This window comes from Gobio gobio (assembly GCF_949357685.1).
Source record: "Gobio gobio genome assembly, chromosome: 17".
NCBI classification, from domain to species: Eukaryota; Metazoa; Chordata; class Actinopteri; order Cypriniformes; family Gobionidae; genus Gobio; species Gobio gobio.
Genome location: NC_137110.1, coordinates 26548420 through 26568312, shown reverse-complemented (window position 1 = coordinate 26568312; position 19893 = coordinate 26548420). Strand labels below are relative to the sequence as shown.

General features: G+C 39.1%; 1 protein-coding gene across 1 annotated transcript in view; it reads right to left on the bottom strand.

The window, feature by feature from the left end:
* btbd8 (BTB domain containing 8) overlaps positions 1–19893 on the bottom strand; it is a 44451-nt gene that overhangs the window by 21245 nt on the left and 3313 nt on the right. Inside the window, exons 3-9 of the mRNA XM_079841265.1 lie at positions 14601–14777; positions 14249–14382; positions 13965–14067; positions 5958–6047; positions 3696–3776; positions 3482–3578; positions 294–382 (exon numbers count right to left, since the gene is read on the bottom strand). Coding sequence (XP_079697391.1) covers positions 294–382; positions 3482–3578; positions 3696–3776; positions 5958–6047; positions 13965–14067; positions 14249–14382; positions 14601–14777 — 771 coding nt within the window. The remainder of the gene's footprint in view (positions 1–293; positions 383–3481; positions 3579–3695; positions 3777–5957; positions 6048–13964; positions 14068–14248; positions 14383–14600; positions 14778–19893) is intronic.

The following is a 19893-nucleotide window of genomic DNA, read 5'->3' as shown; positions in this document are numbered from 1 at the left end:
TTACCACCCCTTTAAAAATGGGTTTGTTTTAAATGTTGAATAAATATCTGCAAAACTGACCGCATCCACATTTGGACAGAAGCACAACCTCAGAAACAGAAAGCATTTTGGAACATATTATTTATTGATTTATTTAGTCATTTATTATTTAGTGATTCATTTGCACTGTACAGTATACACATATGGCAGTAGATGGAGGAAAGAACTCTAATGGGGCAGTACAACCAGAAAAGTCATGTTAAAAACCATTTTTAAAAGCAGTAGCATCCACAGAAGTGCAGAAAAGGCCTCACCTCACACAGGAGCAGTAGAGTTCGTGCAGGCCGATAGAGTGGGTAATGGCGAGGCACTCCAGAATGGATCTCTGAACTCCATCAACAGGCTGAGGAAAATGAGAAGAGGGACTGACTCTTGATATTCACACCTCATCGCACACACTTTTGTGGTTCAATAGTCTGGAACTCTAATTTACAGTATAGTTCAGCTGCCTGAATTTATGTGTTTCCTAGAATTTTATTCCAATCTGAACAACTTCCTGAAAGCCACCATTTGCAAACTTTGGCAAACAGATTATTTATTAAAAATTTGCAATGGCCAAGCATCTGATTACCAGTAAATAATGGAGAAATACCTCTTTATGGGTTAGTTATAAATCATGCATAATATATTTTACTTGTTGAGCTTTAATGACCATGCTTTAATTGGTACTCTTTATACAATGAATTTGCATGGTCATTAAAGCGCAACAAGTGAAATATCACACACAAAGGAATCAACGCATCACTTCATCTTGACACATGTAGTAGGCAAAAAGTGGAACTATACAATTTGTAAAAGAGAATCAAAAGCATTAAACCACTGAATTATGAACCTGATTATTGAAATAGGTGTTAACTGTTTCAAAAGACCATGTCCATAAAGTGTGAATAATGTTATTTTGTTATTGAATTATTCTATTTTTCTATTATTATTCTATATATTGCATTTGCATGCGTTTTTGTAAAATACAATTTTAGTTTATTGAGATGAGAAAATAACTGTTACATATGTTAATGCTATGCATTAAGTTTATCGGAAATTGCAAAAATGTAAGTTTATTTTTTATTTTTTTAAGAATGCATTAAATGGTATAAAATTAACTGAAGAAATGAATACTTTTATTCAGCAAGGGCACATTAAACTTTAAAAGTGACAGTAAAGAATATCAAAAGTTGTAAAGACGGTTAAGACAGCAAGTAATTTCAAATAAATGCAGCTCTTTTGAAATATCTATTCATCCAAAAACCTTGACAAAATTGTTTCCACATAAATATTAAATCAGCACTGTTTAATCTGTTTACAACACTTATAACAATAAGAACTGTTTCTTGAGCACCAAATCAGCACATTAAAAGGATTTCAGAAATGTGACACTGAAGACCGGAGTACTGGATGGATGCTGATAATTTAGCTTTATCATCCCAAGAATAAAATCCATTTAACAAATACTGAAATAGAAAAAAGTTATTTTAAATTGTAGTAATACACTATATTGCCAAAAGTTTTGGGACGCCTGTCTTTACATGCACATGAATTTTAATGACATCATATTCTTAATCCGTAGGGTTTAATATGGAGTTGTCCCACCCTTTGCAGCTTTAACAGCTTTAACTCTTCTGGGAAGGCTTTCCACAAGGTTTAGGAGTGTGTTTATGGGAATTTTTGACCATTATTCTAGAAGCGCATTTGAGAGGTCAGGCATTGATGTTGGACGAGAAGGTCTGGCTCGCAGTCTCCGCTCTAATTCATCCCAAAGGTGTTCTATCGAGTGGAGGTCAGGAATCTGTGCAGGCCAGTCAAGTACCTCCACACCAAACTCACTCATCCATGTCTTTATGGACCTTGCTTTGTGCACTGGTGCGCAGTCATGTTGGAACAACAAGGGGCCAAAGGGGCTTTTCTTACAAAGTTGGGAGCATGAAATTGTCCAAAATGTCCTGGTATGCTGAAGCATTAAGAGTTCCTTTCAGGGAACTAAGGGGCCAAGCCCAACCCCTGAAAAACAACCCCATAATCCCCCCTCCACCAAACTTTACACTTGACACAATTCAGTCAAGTACCATTCTCCTGGCAACGGTTAAATCCAGACTCGTCCATCAGATTGCCAGACAGAGAGGCGTGATTCCTCACTCCAGAGAACACGTCCAGTGGTGGCGTGCTTTACACCACTGCATCCGATGCTTTGCATTGCTCTTGGTGATGCTTGGATGCAGCTGCTTGGCCAAGGAAACCCATTCCATTAAGCTATCTACACACTGTCCTTGAGCTAATCTGAAGGCCACATGATGTTTGGAGGTCTACAGCTATTGACTCTCAGCATGCGCTGACCCCGCTCTGTGATTTTACGTGACCTACCACTTCGTGGCTCAGTTGCTGTTTTGCCCAATTGCTTCCACTTTGTTATAATACCACTAACAGTTGACCGTAGAATTACACGAATGGACTTATTGCACAAGTGGCAACCTATCATGGTACCACGCTTGAATTCACTGAGCTCCTGAGAGCGACCCATTCTTTCACAAATGTTTGTAGAAGCAGTCTGCATGTCTAGGTGCTTGATTTTATATACCTGTGGCCATGGAAGTGATTGGAACACCTGAATTCAATGATTTGGAGGGGTGTCCCAATACTTTTGGCAATATAGTGTATTAACAATATTACTGTTTTTACTGTATTTTAGATCAAATCTTTTGAACGGTAGTGTCTAAATATAATATTCATAGACAGTCCTAGTTTAAATCTGTCAAAAGTACATTCTCAGCGTACATCAAATTTTTCCTACACTTTAACAGAAGCTAATTATTTTGAAAGAGGAAGGGGGAGTGAATGCATTTCTTTCATCTCTGTGTACAGAAGGATGAAATTACTAGCTGAAAGGACACAAACTGGACTGGTCTCAAAGCATTCTTGAAAGGTGGGAGTGAGAATGAGAGACTTGAAGTAAAAACAAAACAGCTCTTCACGAATTGCAAGAGGGCTGTCAAACACACCGCCTCCTGACTTACTCTGCCTCCCACTGCTGCTTTTGTATCAGAGAGCGCATGTTTACGACAAACTGCACTAAACATGGGGTGAGTCTGCTGCAGTACTTCTATTATAAGATAAGTAGAAAAATGGCACAACTATAGCTGGAAAAAGATGTTACACCTGCATCTGAGGAACTTAAGGGAAGGTTCATCCTCTGGAGCCACAGCAGAGGGATAGGGCCATGTACTTTTGGCTGACAAATGAAATGCTCTACAAAAGCTGAACCAATGCCCAGACTTTACTCGCTCACAAATACAAATCACATAATGTGTCCCTAAAGGGTAATAAACGACAAGATGATAGTACTATTGGCATGATCTGACAATAGACTCACTGCTTAACAGGACTATTTACACTCATCACCTCAAATAGACTGAATGTGTAAACTGTGAAAAAAGTAAAAAAGTGTGTAAACCTTGGGAAAAAAGCGGCAGTAGTCCCGAGTCAGGACCATCTCGGCCACATCTTTTAGTCCCTCCAGGCCCAGCATGTCTGCTGCTAACACAACCTGACTAAGATCAGAGATAAACACACACACATCTTGACATTTGTGCGATATCTGTCCAAAGCCATAGGATTTTTGTATTTATCACATTGTAAGAAGAAATGACACAACAGAGCTCGTTTACCTGACATTTGTTCCTGGTGGGAAGTCTAGGATGGCACCGTACATGAAATTAAGCAGAATCTCCATCTCATCTGGACCCAGACTGATTGAAACAAACACACACAAAAAAACAGACATACATTCAGATTATTTTGACATCTTACAATCTCCACACAACCATTTGAACTCAAATATCTGGTCTCATTTGCGTTTCTGGGAAACCCTGTTAAAACTTAAATCAACACAAAATTTTGTGAATATTTGCTAGGCATCTGTTTTGTGTGTGTGATGAAAAAAAATATGGTGTTTGTACATAGTCCTGGCTATGTAAATAGGAGAAAAACATTGGATGGGACCGATCCACCAAGCATCAAAACACTCATGACGGGGGAGGAGAGAGTGAGCAAGAAGGACATTTGTGGAAAAACAGGCAAGTGTTGATATCATTTCAAATAAAAAACCAAGTTGGGGTGGACATATTGGGCCCTGTCATACACCCGGCACAATGCGATGCCAGGCGCAACGCAAGTGTTTTTTGCAAGTTTCAGCCATTTTCACGTCCAGCGCCACGTTGTTTAATAGCAAATGCACTCGCGCCCATTTGTGCACCCATAGGCACTTTCATTTGAGGCAAATGGAAACGACTGCGCCATTGACCAACAAAAACCTGGTCTAAAGTCAATAGCGCAGTATTTTTTGTTATTTAAAGGGTGCGTTATTAATATACGCCTATAGGCATGTGCACAACACACATACACTCTACTTATTACACACACAGCGATGCGCAGCAGCACACAAACATTTTTAAATAATAAAAATAAAAGGATTCCTCTCTGGAGAAGTGTTCAGTCTTTCCGCTCGCAAATTCCGCCATTTAAATAGGAAATCCGCCATGGTGCAAGCGCAACTGGCTTTTTAGCGCTTTGGGTTTAAGAAAAGCGCATTATAAATAAAATGTATTATTATTATTAAAGGGAATGGGAGATAAGACTCTGATTGGTTTATTGCACGTCACACCCAAAACACACCCATGACTCATTAAGAGACTAGGTACAACCCATTTGGACCATGCGCCTGGCATGCCGACCGTTTTTTCCGTCGTTAAACTAACAAAAGTGGATTTGTACACACCCTAAGTGCACCTGCGCCATGCGCTCAGGTCGTTAAAATATTGCCCATTTAGTTTATGTCACAGCCTGGCAAAACTAAGAGACTTCAGATTCAATCATTGGCACCACTTACATCTTTACCTACACTTGTAGAACAGCCAGAAACAGAGATCAAAATATCAGAAAAAGATCCAAAGATGTAGATCTTCTGATGAAGAGGGCTATAATGAATTATTAAAATGAATAAAATAAAAAGGAATTTACGTTTCCATAAATTGTGTCACAGAGCTCAGAAATATCTGCATCAAGTATTTTATTCTTCTTGATATTGTGTTTTGACCATATAGGGTAAAAGCTAAATGCAGTTTTAGGATAAAATCACCTCTGATCTCACACATGGACTAAAATCCATAAAAGACTTTGGATACACATCATGGATTGAACTGCATGAAACACTACACACAGTATCCTGGTTTTCCCAGACAGAGACGGAGCAATGAATAATTGATTGCTGGTAGGCTGGAATGTCCTCCTCAGGAAGAAGGTCTGACTGAGAACTCACGCTGAACTCTGCGACAGGTCAGATCACACACATAACCTATTAACTTAACACACACAGAGTCTGGATTTTTAAAGGACATGAACTGCAAGCACAACGGCCACAGGTTCAATCCAAAAAATTATCAAAAGAAAAATATAGGTATTTTAAAAATCAAAGCCCTGCTTTGTCATCCTAAATGCAGGATGTTCCAGGCTCTCTCTCTGTATATACAGTAACACATCTGTCTGGAAAAGCCGAATCTGATTGGTCACTTGCAGCACTGAGCGGTGAAATATTTGTGAATAACCATGAAACTAAATATGTGCCATGGCAAAATATTGGTGCTATTTTGTCTCTCATATCACTGTGCAGTTTCTCGCTTTTCATACCAACACAACTTAGAATAACGAACATGTGAATATAAAATGTTATGGAATGTTGTAAAAGTTGCCTCCAGTGTTAATTTGAATGTATGCATATATAGCCAGTAAGAGGAACCGGTAAAAGAGGAAAGCCTTCGGATGACAAAATCTAAATATGAAAGAGTATTTGTACTATGTGTGAAGACAGTTGAAGGCTAAATGATGAGTTGCAGTGATTTGTCCCATTTTGATGGTTGTACTGCATAACCTACCCCTGCAGAGTGATACACTGACGCAAACTCTCCATCCAACTGCCACACAACATCGCTCGGAAATACTGTGCGCGTGCACACAGAATGGCCCTGTGGGAAAGGAGAAACACATACACACAGACAACGTCAGCTTCCCCTATCACTCACACACGCTTCACACCACATTACCCAGGATCGATATTTGTAAAGCAGCCCCAGGAAAAATGTGTGTGCGTGCTAGTGTGTGTTTTTCACTGACTGATTTGCTTGGGCATGTTGAGAAAAAAAAGAGAATATAAAGAATATACTTCATGAAATGGGAGGAGGGAGGTGTAATGGTTTGTTGAAGTAATATTTTAGAAGATGGTGCAGACTGTGGCTCTTATACAAAACCTAGTGAGCTTACACCTTCACAGACACATTCCGACAGTCATGTTCCAGGTTCTTATAAGTACTCTTTGTCTTCTGTAGAGCTGATTTATAGCTGAATGGAATTTATTTCGTAATTGATGAACTGCAACACCGACACTGTTATTGAACTAAATTAAAGCAACACTGATATGACCTTTATTTATATAGCGCTTTGTAACAATACAGATCGTTTCAAAGTAGCTTTACAGTGATAACAGGAATGCAACAAAGACTGTTTTGGCTGTACAGCAGCTCTAGAAGAAAGTCATTGTCCAGTTTAAGTTCAATGTTGATTAATTTCCATTGTAAAAGTCATTAATTATTAATTTAGTTAGTTTCTCTAAACAGCAGTTCTGGAGAAAACAGTGATGTCATCGTCCAGTTCAGTTCTCATACAATGGTGTCAATGCAGGCAGATCAATAATATTGTTGAATATTAAGCGAATAATGACATTATTGCTGTCTGTATAGCTGAATTAAGCTTATTGCATAGTTTAATATACTTTGCACTGTTATTGAACTAAATTGAATACATCTAGAGTGAACTAAATTGAGCTGAACATTGACACGATTATCTTTTTTGAGCTGCTTCAGTTCAAATGTATTTATTTCATAATTAAATAACTTTTGTTTGCAACATTAATACAGATAATAATCTTGTTTATTACCGTGAAGCTGCTTTGAGAAAAGCTGTATTGTGTTTTTTTTTATCAATTTAACACATCCTTGCTGAATAAAAGTATTAATTTCTGTATATATAAAAAAAGACTGACCCCAAACTTTTGAACGGTAGTGTATATTGCTCATTTCAGATTTCTATTTTAAATAAATGTTGTTCTTTTTTAAACTTTTCTTTAAAGAATCCTGAGAAAAAGTATCACAAGTTATAAAAAATATTAATCAGCACAATGATAATACATTGATAATAAATTAGAATGATTACTGAAGGATGTAACACTGAAGACTGGAGTAATGGCTGATGAAATTTCAGTTTGCATCATAGAAATAAATATAAATATAAATAAATAAATGCAACCTTGGTGAGCATAAGAGACTTCTTTCATTAAAAATAGTTTTTTTATGGCATGTGCTATCAAACTACTTTTCCCATAATTATCTAAGGCAAAACAAGAATGATAAAATACTTAGATATCACATAACTTACACACTTAATGCACATCCTTTGCTCTTCATTTGCTGCACCAAAATTACGATTTCTGAAGCCACAAGTAAAACACTTCCCTGAAGGCAGCATTAGACACAGCTGGTGACACTTCATATGATCTACAGTCTACGTCCTGCTCTCTTATGTCCCTCATCTTCTCCCTCCCAGTCCTCCTTTATCCCTCAACCAACAGCCCCATTATTCTCTATCCGCCATAAACATTCGCTATAAATAGATTCTTATTTTATAAGGTGTCACTTCTGGTCTCCTCTCAGAACAAACTGCAGCTCTAAGAGTGATTACTGAGGGAGGCTAAGAATAACGCTTTAAAAAAAAGTCTAACACATTATGGATTATACTTTATTTCGGAGGACAGATCTGCATGTCCCTGCTCATAAGGGTCTTGTACAGTAAGGACCTTTTTGTCATGGTCAATTTTGTCCTCATTTTCACATGAATAAGCTTGTAGCAGAGGAGCATCTTCATTTGTCGAGCATTTTGTTCATGTGTCATACAGTCCTCATATGTGCTCTCCCTTCTATTGCTTTCCCATTACCATTCCATAATTCTGCTTTTGACATACATTCTGCTATTTTGGGTTCTATTTATTGATTACATTAAGGCCGATTAGCAGCCTGAACGTCTCACATTCAAAGCGAAAAATATACCACCGAACCAACAACACATATTTGATACTGTATTCAGTTGATGACACACACATTTATCGACTGACCTACAAAATTCAGGGACTGTTGGCTGTGGATGACGTTGTAAAATTAAATATGTCACAAGTTTATTTAAGCACTTTGACTGGCTAATAGGATTTATTTCTCTCTCTAAAATATTTTAAGTTGTTTTATGTTGAAATCTAGTAATACAATTTGCCATATAATTTGCTGTTTAAAGGTGCAGTGTGCAGATTTTAGCGACATCTAGTGGTGAGGTTGTGAATTGTAATCACCCACCGCTCACCCCTCCCTTTTGAAGCACATAAAGAGTGGCTGACACTAGGGCTGGACCAGAATATTCGAATATTCGTTCGGTGGGTTGGTATTCGATATTCAATTTTGGGTTTTGAACGTTTTTTTCTTTATGCACACCTGGCATCCCCCTCGACACGGTTCTCATTAGCGCCTGCATATGTTTACACTATAAAATCTGGCGAAATACAATACTCTCTTTTTTTTTGTACAATTATTTTATAGCCTAGCAGTTTTTAATAGGATGGAAGGTTTAATAGGAAATAGCGGCTGTGAACGAATGCAGCTGTGCGCAGTTTACTTTTGGTTCGCCAATTCGGGGGCGGGTTGCTTGAATTGTGGGTTCATTAGCCTATTATTCTTAATGAAAAACCCAACAACAAAACAGTACAATGACAAACTCTCTTAAATAGGCACTTTTACATTTCACCTTGAAACCAAATCTTCCACGATCATTCAGCTCCTCACTCTCGTGATGAATGAAATCTGACTCTCGTTCGGCTTTCGCTGCACGTTCAGTTTTTAATTGTAGTTAATCTGTTCTCTAACTGACAATTTTTTTTTACTACTATATCAAAACTGGGACGTAACAGACCGGTGTGTTTTGTATCACTACAGTGTCCGTTCTCGGAGCATAAAAGCCCAGCCCGTGTGAGGTGCGCCGCTTCTCGAGAGTCCTGCCTTTATTAGAGAGAAGAATATGTTCAGCTCCTTTCCTCCGAAAATTTGAATATTCAATGTTGATTTCTACTGAAGCTTCGAAGCTCAAAAAAATGGTATTCGGACCAGCCGTAGCCGACACAGGACAAAAATATTGTGGTCGGAGAGAGCAGAGTGACTAGCGCTCTGTATAGAAGTTTGTCCGTTTAGGGCAGGGGTGTCCAATCCTGCTCCTGGAGGGCCACTGTCCTGCAGAGTTTAGCTTCAACCCCAATTAAACACACCTGAACCAGCTAATCAAGGTCTTATTAGGCATACTAGAAACTTCCAGACGGGTGTTGAGGCAAGTAAGAGTTAAAATCTGCAGGACAGTGGCCCTCCAGGACCGACTTTGGAAACCCCTGGTTTAGGGCTACTGTAGAAACATGACGTCGCAAAATGGCGATTTCACTATAAGGGGACCCGTGGTGTATGTAGATAGAAATGGCTCATTCTAAGGTAATAAAAACATAACAGTACATTATGTTAGGTCTTTATACTCCACTGAAAACATAGTTATGTATAGTATATTGCATTTTTGTCAGTAGATCCTCATAAATACTACACACTGCACCATTAAATGCATTGTGACACTTCTAATTGTAATGTTATAATTTCAGTTTTAGAAAAATCCATTTTAACAAATGAACTATTTAAAACCGGGATATTAAATTATTTGTACATGGTCTATTTAATATTCATAAGCTAGCCATGTGTGAAGTCATAACTAGCACGCCTGTGCAACCCAACCCAAAACTGTCCCCACCATTTTTTTAAACAAAGTTATGCTGGTGCAACTGCTACAGTGAATTACAGCTGATTATGCACATTTTTAACCTGTATGTGTATCTGTACGTGTCTCTAAAATGCACATATGTGTGTGATGACTGATCATCCTCGTCTCGTGGGAGATGTATGGACAGATGAACGAGGGATAATGAAAGTGAATGGGAGATGAGACCGGGATTACCCGCGCTGTTGTGGTGTATGTATTCTGCAGTGAGACTGACAGAACTGCAGCAGTCACCTCAAGCCTGACATACTGATCAGGACTGCAGACGTCTCTCTCCATCCATACAACCTAAACCCGCAGAGATGCTGCTCCTGGCTGATGATGAGGGAGAGCCTGTTGCTATAGTAACAGGTCATGGCAACTGCTCTAACCTCTGCAGCTCCAAACAAAGGTGCTAAGATACTGAATGACAGAAAACTACACAAATACAACAGTGCTGCAATTCATCTTCAGAGCACGACCGTACCCGTGCCACATGCTAATATCATCAGCAATCACTACAGATTGGTGTGTTGTATGCAAAATATAATTTTTGGTATTTTGATTTTTAATGTTAGATTATATTCAGTTAGTTTCTTTCTGATTAGCTTGGACTTTGCTGCTTCACGTAGGAGTAAACTGTAACTCTGCCACCTCCTGGGAATTTATGATACAGCAACATTAGCTGGTTCCATTTAAGTCAGACCATCCAGCAGTGAAGATTAGAGATGCACAGTACCATATATCAGCTGATACTGGAGATCTTTTTTTACTTTTTTCACTCCTTGATGGCCACTGTCCAGCAGAGTTAAGTTAACTTGCCTGCCTGGAGGTTTCTAGTATGCCAAGTAAGACCTTGAGCGGCTAATCCAGGTGTGTTTAATTGGGGTTGGAGCTGAACTCTGCAGGACAGTGGCCCTCCAGGAGCAGGATTGGACACCCCTGCTATGTTGGCCCTGACCCAAATGGCACACTTCATATGCACGTTCGGTCTTGTGGACTTACAATGGCTGCCGTGTGCACATGTCAGTTAAAGCCCATAGTAGGGTGTCCCATTTATCACTTTTCAGAAGTCAGGTTTCAGATGGGTGCCTTTGCGATCAATTTGTGCCCTCAATGAGCACTTTTGCCATTGTTCCAAACCTGTACGAGTTTCTTTTTTCTGAAGATTTTAAAGAATGTTGGTAATCAAACAGTGACAAAGCCATTGACGTCCATAGTATTTTGTTCCTACTATGGAAGTCAATGGCTACTGTAAACTGTTTGATTACCAACATTCTTTAAAATATCTTCTTTTTATTTTAGTAATTCATACATGTTTGAAACTACTTGAGAGTGAGTAAATGATGACAGAATTTTTATTTTTGGGTGAACTATCCCTTTAACTTTGTCATGATCTAACACTCACTTAAAGTACATTTAAAAAAACGCTATACTAATAATTTAAAACTCAAAATGAACAACCATTTTAACTTGTAGCATTTAAAATTTTAGATTTTTAGTGCTTTGAAAGACTTTTCATTTAGTATGGATCTTTAAAGGTGCTGTATGTAAGTTTTTGACTGTACAAAAGCATAAAAATACCATAATATGTTTGCAGATATTTAGGAAGCATGCTGAGTTCACAAAATGCTACAGCCAGTTATTTTTCTTTGAAATGTGCGTTCCGTGTTGGAATGTCCGTTTTTGTTTTGGTCCGTGCGATAACGCACGTTGCCAGTTTACCCAATAGTATTTCGACACCACAGGTTGCCAGTTGGTGGAAAACACAGCGTATTTCTGCCATGGAAGCCAGCAAACAAACTGGGTAAGAGATCGCAGATTCTACCTGACCAAAACAACCTTGGCATCCGTCTAAAAACTCTATGAACGGAAGCACATTAAAATGCGGCTAAATCAACTCATCAACTACACTGGAAGTTGATGAGTTGATTCTCCTTTCCTTCCATTGTCAATTTACACTCATTCCTGTTGTGTGTCCTTAAACTGGCAACCCGTGTGAGCGTCAAGTCTGAGAAGGAGGGGGCGGGACAAACTATATTTTTTATTTGGACTGCAGTACTCATTTCAACCACTAGCTGTCATTCCTTCTTACAGCACCTTTAATAAATGGCCATTTACTGATTATCGGCTATACATGAATATAACTATTGGCTTAACGTATCGGACAGAATTTCAGTGCATCTCTATTGAAAATACAAAAGTACTTTTATAATTCTGTTTACAGTTTGTTATAGTTTGATTTTAGAGTGGGACTACCTGTTTGTATAAACAACAGTAGACCCCAGTAGGGCTGTTTGGCAAACCTGTTTGCGTGTCATTTCCATTTGGTGCTGCTAGTAGTGTAACAATCCATTTTTGTTGCTGTTCATCAATTTTTGAATGTTTTCATTAACAGTAACAACTTTGTTGCTGGAAAATCTCTGCATGACGTACTGAGGCTGCTGTAATATCACTGGGTTTGAATGAAAAGCCATAGTGTGGTGAATTCTCACACAAAAACTGACACTGAAAGAGTATAGTGAAAGTGGAAGAGAATGTCATGGTTGAACAGCTGGTTAAATTACACATTTGGAATTAGTGAAACTCCATGCAATAGAGGGCCAAATGTCTAAGACCACTGCAGTGAAATGCTTCCATTTTCATTCTTTTCCAATGTAAATGTAAATTCCAATTGTCATGATTTTACATTTTACATGTATTTAGAATGTATTACGTCCCACTTTTGCTTTATTGACAGCAGCACTCAAGCTGCATGAACTCCACAAGTTTGGGTTAAAACTGATAATCATGTTATTCAATATAATTTTAAAATGTTTCAAGAAGCATCTACTGCTTCAGTGGTAAACATGGAAATACGACATTTTGTAGGAGTTGACCTAGTCAATGTCTCAAATTTGTTTATTTGATTACTGTCCAAGAATTTTTAAATCTTAAAGGGTTAGTTCACCCAAAACTGTAAATTCTGTCATTAATTACTCACCCTCATGTCGTTCGACACCCGTAAGACCTCCGTTCATCTTCGGAACACAAATGAAGATATTTTTGTTGAAAGCTGATGGCTGAGAAAGGCTTCAGATAGGCCTCCATTGGCATTCAGTACATTTACACTCACAAGACCCATAAAAGGCACTTAAAACGTCGTTACAAAGTCCATCTCACCACAGTGGCTCTACAATAATTTTACGATGCGACGACAATAGAAAAATACAAAAAAAAATCTAAATAACGCCTTTATCCAACTTGTTCTTGTCTTCCGTGTGTGCCTCCACGAAGCATGCGCGAGAATATGACGCAGATCCGGCGTTCGGACATATGACCCAGAAGCGATTTTTTTACCAGCAGAGGAAGACGCGCGTGTCTAAGCTGTTGGATTCTACATTGATCGTGCTGTAGGTCTCGGCGTAGTGCTCAAATGGGACTAAAGTGTGCATTTCATGGATTCCCGAACGCCGGATCTGCGTCATATTCTCGCGCATGCGCCGTGGAGGCACACAAGGAAGACAAGAAGAGGTTGAATAAAGTCGTTATTTAGATTTTTTTTGCACACAAAAACTATTGTCGTCGCTTCGTAAAATGATTGTAGAGCCACTGTGGTGAGATGGACTTTGTAACAACGTTTTAAGTGCCTTTTATTGGTCTTGTGAGTGTAAATGTACTGAATGCCAATGGAGGCCTATCTGAAGCCATTCTCAGCCATCAGCTTTCAACAAAAATATCTTCATTTGTGTTCCGAAGATGAACGGAGGTCTTACGGGTGTCGAACGACATGAGGGTGAGTAATTAATGACAGAATTTTCATTTTTGGGTAACATCATACCAAGTTTGAATTTTCCCAAAACAACTGTTTATTTCCATGTTTAAAGGAACAACAATACCACATTTTCAAAATGGTCTGCAACTTCTGAACCCTGCTACATAAACGATTTAAGAATAGTGAGATGCAAGCACATTGGTAAATTTATGCAAAAGCTGCAGAAAGCCGGGCAAGATGATTTTACCTGTGTGCTGAGAAGACTCTATCGGCCACCTGAATGCTGATGTCAGACATATCAGCCCTCTGATACAGAGCCAAAAGATCCGCCCCAAGCCCTGATGCTGACTCTAAATTCAAAGAGAAATTAAGCAGAATGAGTAACAAGGGTACAATGTGTAATGGTGGCTATTACTATTCATAAATATAGAGCAGAGCTAATGCAGCTGCAGTGGACAAAAATAATCAGTAAAGAACAATAAGATTTCTGCATAGATCTGCAGAGAAATAAACTGGACATGTTGTCCTTACCTGGGTCAGAGCTGACCTGAGAGTCAACATCAGGGCCATCTGCAGCAGTGCCATTCACTACCACTGATTGGCCATTGTGTATATTTAAGGCAGTGTTATCCTTCGCCAGGCACTTGTCATCTGTGTACACTTTTCTGTTATAGCAAGAGCAACATGTAACATTTTAGCAAACACATATAGCTCAACTCTTTTACAGTTACAGGTACAAGATTGATCCATGGATTTATTTTTATGAAGAAAAAAAAAGCTTTAAAACAGCTTTAGCTTTAATGCAATAATAATATTACCGGTAATAATAATAATACTGATTAAGTTGGTCGTGAAGAGTAATACAGAAAATGCCAGTATGTACTGTATGAAGTCCTTGAGGGCTGCAGGTTCAATCCCTTGCAGGTGGACGACAGGTGTAGTTGGCTCGGTTCCTAGCAGGAGGTGAGGAGCTCGGGCCAGCAACACCGCCCTGTGGGCCTTCAGCCGAACAGAACCTACACACAGAGTGACGTCAGTCTCCTGCTCCTCCTGCAGCAGCCTAGTGCAGAAAGAGATCAAAATAACATAAAAAATGAATGCAGGAGGTTTTTATTATGTTCTGTCTGTTTGTTAGTTCGGGTATTTTTTTTTTTTACTGGAATAACATTTTGTTGAATTGCTCAATGCCTCTTATTATTTTGTTGCATTTAGCAACACACTGCTGACAGCCTTTCTTGAGATATATATATATATATATATACACATTATCTTGCTGAAAGAGGCCACAGCCTCCAGGGGGAAGCGTTTCCATGAAAGGATGTACATGGTCTGCAACAATGCTTAAGTAGGTGGTACATGTCAAAGTAGCATCCACATGGATAGCAGGACCCAAGGTTTCCCAGCAGAACATTGCCCAAAGCATCACACTCCCTCCGCCGGCTTGCCTTCTTCTTATAGTGCATCCTGGTGCCATGTGTTCCCCAGGTAAGCGATGCACACGCACCCGGCCATCCACGTGATGTAAAAGAAAAAGATTAATCAGACCAGGCCACCTTCTTCCATTGCTCCGTTGTCCAGTTCTGATGCTCACGTCCCACTGTTGGCGCTTTCGGTGGTGGACAGGGGTCAGCATGCGCACCCTGACTGGTCTGCGGCTATGCAGCCCCATATGCAACAAACTGCAATGCACTGTGTATTCTTACAACTTTCTATCAGAACCAGCATTAACTTATTGAGCAATTTGAGCTACAGTAGCTCGTCTTTTTGTTCGGACCACACGGGCCAGCCTTCGCTCCCCACATGCATCAATGAGCCATGACCCTGTGGCCGGTTCACCACTGTTCCTTCCTTGGACCACTTTTGATAGATACTGACCACTGCAGACCGGAAACACCCCACAAGAGCTGGAGTTTTGGAGATGCTCTGACCTAGCCTGACGTCGTCATACTCAGATTCTAGTCAGATTATGGGGCGTATTTCAACCGAACCAGGAAAGAAAATGCCTCTGCACTCAATTGGATAGACTTACAACCAATCTGAGCGACACATAGTTGTCAACAGAACTCAACTGCATGCATGCTGGAAGAAGTAAGATATAGAAAGATTGTGTAAACAATCTTTGCCGGTGTTGTAAAAATAATTTAAGGATACACTGAGTACTTACCAACACGATCATCATTTTTGAGAGAAATAGGAAAGGTGAATGCATGTAAGAACAAGTTCTCTGTTTAGAATTAGAACGAATTCAACCCATGTTCTCTTTGGTTACGTTACTGTTGATCATCTGTCCATCATCGTATAATGCCCGCCCTGACAATTTGATTGGTCCAAACAGCTCTGGTTCGAGCATAGTTGCTCCACAACGGATCAAATCCAGACCGAACTTCCCGACCTCAAATGTTGTGGGCGGGGCTATGTTCGGCTGGCATCCAGGCTAGCTCTGACCCAGTCCTCTAGCCATCACAATTTGGCCCTTGTCAAACTCGCTCAAATCCTTACACTTGCCCATTTTTCCTGCTTCAAACACATCAACTTTGAGGGTAAAATGTTAACTTCCTGCCTAATATATCCGACCCACTAACAGGTCGGCACCGATGAAGAGATAATCAGTGTTATTCACTTCACCTGTCAGTAGTCATAATGTTGTGCCTGATCGGTGTATAAAGTCGCAATCATGAAATAAAGTCTCAATTACAAGATTTAAAAAATAAGAAAAAGTAAATTGTGCGATTTAAAGCCACAATTACCTTTTTTTATTATTTATTTATCTGTTGAAGATAAAAGAAGATATTTTGAAGAGCGATAATAACCAATAGTTTCTGGTCCCCATTGACTTCCATAGTATTTATTTTTTCATACTATGGAAGTCAATGGGGACCAGCAACTGTTCAAAATATCTTCTTTTGTGTTCAACAGAACAAAGAGCAACTTGAGGGTGTGTAAATGATGACAGAATTTTCATTTTTGGATGGACTAACCAACATTACGATAAATCTCTTTTAAACTTAAAGCAAGGGCCCTATTTTAACGATCTAAGCGCTTGGTCTAAATTGCACAGCGCAAGTGCACTTAGGGCATGTCCAAATACACTTTTGCTAATTTAACGACGGGAAAAATGGTCAGCACGTCCGGCGCATGGTCTAAAAAAGCTGCCCCTATTCTCTTAATTAGTAATGGGTGTGTTTTGGGCATAATGTGCAATAAACCAATCAGAGTCTCATCTCCCATTCCCTTTTAAAGCCAGTTGCACTTGTACCATGGCGGATTCGCTATTTACATGCTGGAATATGGACACCCTCAACCTGACGAGTCATTTTAAATACATGTGTGTATTGCCACGATTGGTAAAATAAGCAGCCGATTTCATTCGTCATTACTGCAAATAGCTCATTCTGATACATGAAATGACTATCCATTATGACATGTAGGCATTTTATCTTTATGTATACAAATAATAATCTTTTACATTATAATCCTTTTATTTTTAATATTTAAAAATGTTTGTGTGCTGCTCCTTGTGTGTGTAATAAGCAGTTTGTGTGTACGCACCTAGTGCACCAGCCTATAGGCTCATATTACTAACATGCCCTTTAAAGAACACAAAAAATACTGTGCTATTGATAGGGCTGTAAAGATTTGACCAAAAATAAAAACCTCGATTAATTGAACATTTGACCTCGATTACGATTAATGAACGATTATTTTGCTCTTTTTTTTTTGCCCTCATAAGGTTGAGTAAGTTCACTGATAAGGTTTGTACTGTAAATATTTTCTACTATTAAAGGTGGAATTTTTTTTCTAATGAAGAAGTGCATTTCTTTGTGATTTTTAAATACTTGAAGGAAACGGTTCTTTCAGCAGTTATTGTCTATGGGGCAGATTTCTGTTTGTTGTACATCAGATACAGATAAATTAACACAGTAGGCCTACATTACATTTATTTGAATGCATTAATGAGAGAGTGATAGTGTGTGAATTACTCTTACTGTCTCTATTCATTATGAAGCTGTGGTTTACTTCAAAGGTATTAAAATGTATGCCTATAACGGTTGAGTTTCTAAGCTACTTTAGTGGCTTCACTTTAAAGTGCGTTTCTGTGCGCGATCTTCACGTGATGTGCAAGCTTCTGTCTGAGTGTTCGTTTGTCACAATATATCAGGCATTAGTTCAACATAATACACATCTGATGGTAGAAACTCGCTTTAATGTTCAAAATGGCAGGGCTTAAACCACATACAAATGACAAAGCTTTGTGAGGACGCATGTGAAAGAGGTCTGCCTTCAGGGTGTGTGTTGTCGACACTGCTCGGCTCTGTATCACAGAAAAAGCTGAGCACTGATAAGTTTTACGTATTGTTGCTTTTGAATAGTGCACAATCGCTTTAAATGTTGAAACTGGCAAGCCTTTAAACGCATTTACTTGACAAACTTTATGAGCACGAAAGTGAAAGCGGCTTCGGGGCTTGCGCGCGCCGTCTGTGTGTGTGTGTGTGTGTGTGTCAGCGCGTAGGCTATACAGGGAGATCAGAATTATTAAGCACGTTGATTTTCTGATCATATTTTTTTTCCAGGCACATTTGACCAATTCCAAACCACAGTAATCCTAATAACTACTATTAATTTAGTCCATCCTGAAGTCCGTTTTGCAGAGATGGACTAAAAATGAACTCCCAAAACGTACTGCCAGATTCTGGAAGATGAATTCTTCAAACAGTGGTACTAGAGGATGTGGTGCTGGTCCTTCAAGAGTCACTCTCAACCTATCTGTCCATAAAGCCTATAAAAAAACCTTCTTCATGTATTTTACAACACTTCTCTGAGATCCTGACACCTTGCACTTCTGGAGACTCCAGGTAGGTTGCAGCTTTGGAAAATGGTGGCGCTGGAGACTAAAGGGTTCCTGATGGTTTCACCCTTAATTCTTCACCTTAATTCTTTTGCGGTTAATAGGTGTCTTTTCTTCACCACCTGTTTTTGTCTGACCCTGCTGACCCAACGAGCATTTCACTGTCCAATGGTCACGCCTTAACTGCAATGTCTAGTATTGCATTAGTATTGCATCCTGCTCATGGGCATTTAATACTTTTTGACTTTTCAGTCTGAGTTAAATCTCTTTTTTGGCTCAATTTATCTGTAAAAGAAAACATGCCTAATAATTCTGCACACCTGAATATAAGGTGATTTTCATTTCCAGCCTTCATGAACAATTATATATCACTTATACATTATTAAATACTAAATCAATAGTAGTTATTAGGATTACTGTGGTTTGGAATTGGTCAAATGTGCCTGGAAAAAAAATATGATCAGAAAATCAACGTGCCTAATAATTCTGCACTCCCTGTAAGAACAGCAATCAACTGACCTGTATAAACTGTGTAAAACATGCAGTTACTATAGTGATTCTGAGCATCTATAAACACAGATAACTGCTCCTGCTTCTCTCTGTGTGCCTTCAAACTGCACTTGATGTGACTGACGGGGCGGAGTCACGTGAAAACCGAAATAACCGACATGGGAAAAATACGTCGGTTAGATGTTCTGAATGTCGGTTTCGGTTATTTTTCGATTAATCGTACAGCCCTAGCTATTGACTTTAGCATTGAATTAATTTGCTATGTAAACAATGTGGCGCTGGACGTGAAAATAATAACTTCGTCAGGATGAAACTATCAAAAAAAACTTGCGTCGTGCCGGGTGTATGATAGGGCCCTATATCTCAGTTAGCCATATATTTTACTGAAACTGGCTTTCAAAATGTTGAAATAGGCTGAAATACTACACAATAAAAACACACGTGTCTTTAGAGAACACCAGAACTATTACTATTACTATTATTAAAGTATCACTGAGGCACTAAATCTAAAAAGTGAGTCTTTACTGATGGAGGCTCTTCCTCCAGCTTCACATCCACATCAACATCATTGTCAGCATCATTTTGGCATCTTCTGCTGCAGTGCGATGAATCTGGGTAACCCAGAATCCTATGTTGCCCGAGGCCTTTGTTCTGGGCATTGGTGTGACTGCAGTCCTCTCTCCTCCGATGTGAGCACAGAAAAATTAAGAAGTGGGAGAGAAGAGAGTTGCATTTCCATCCTAACTAAAACTGCCGTGTGATCCATGAGTAATAACTACAGCTCCGACTGTAGACAAATCTGACCGATTAGTCTATAATA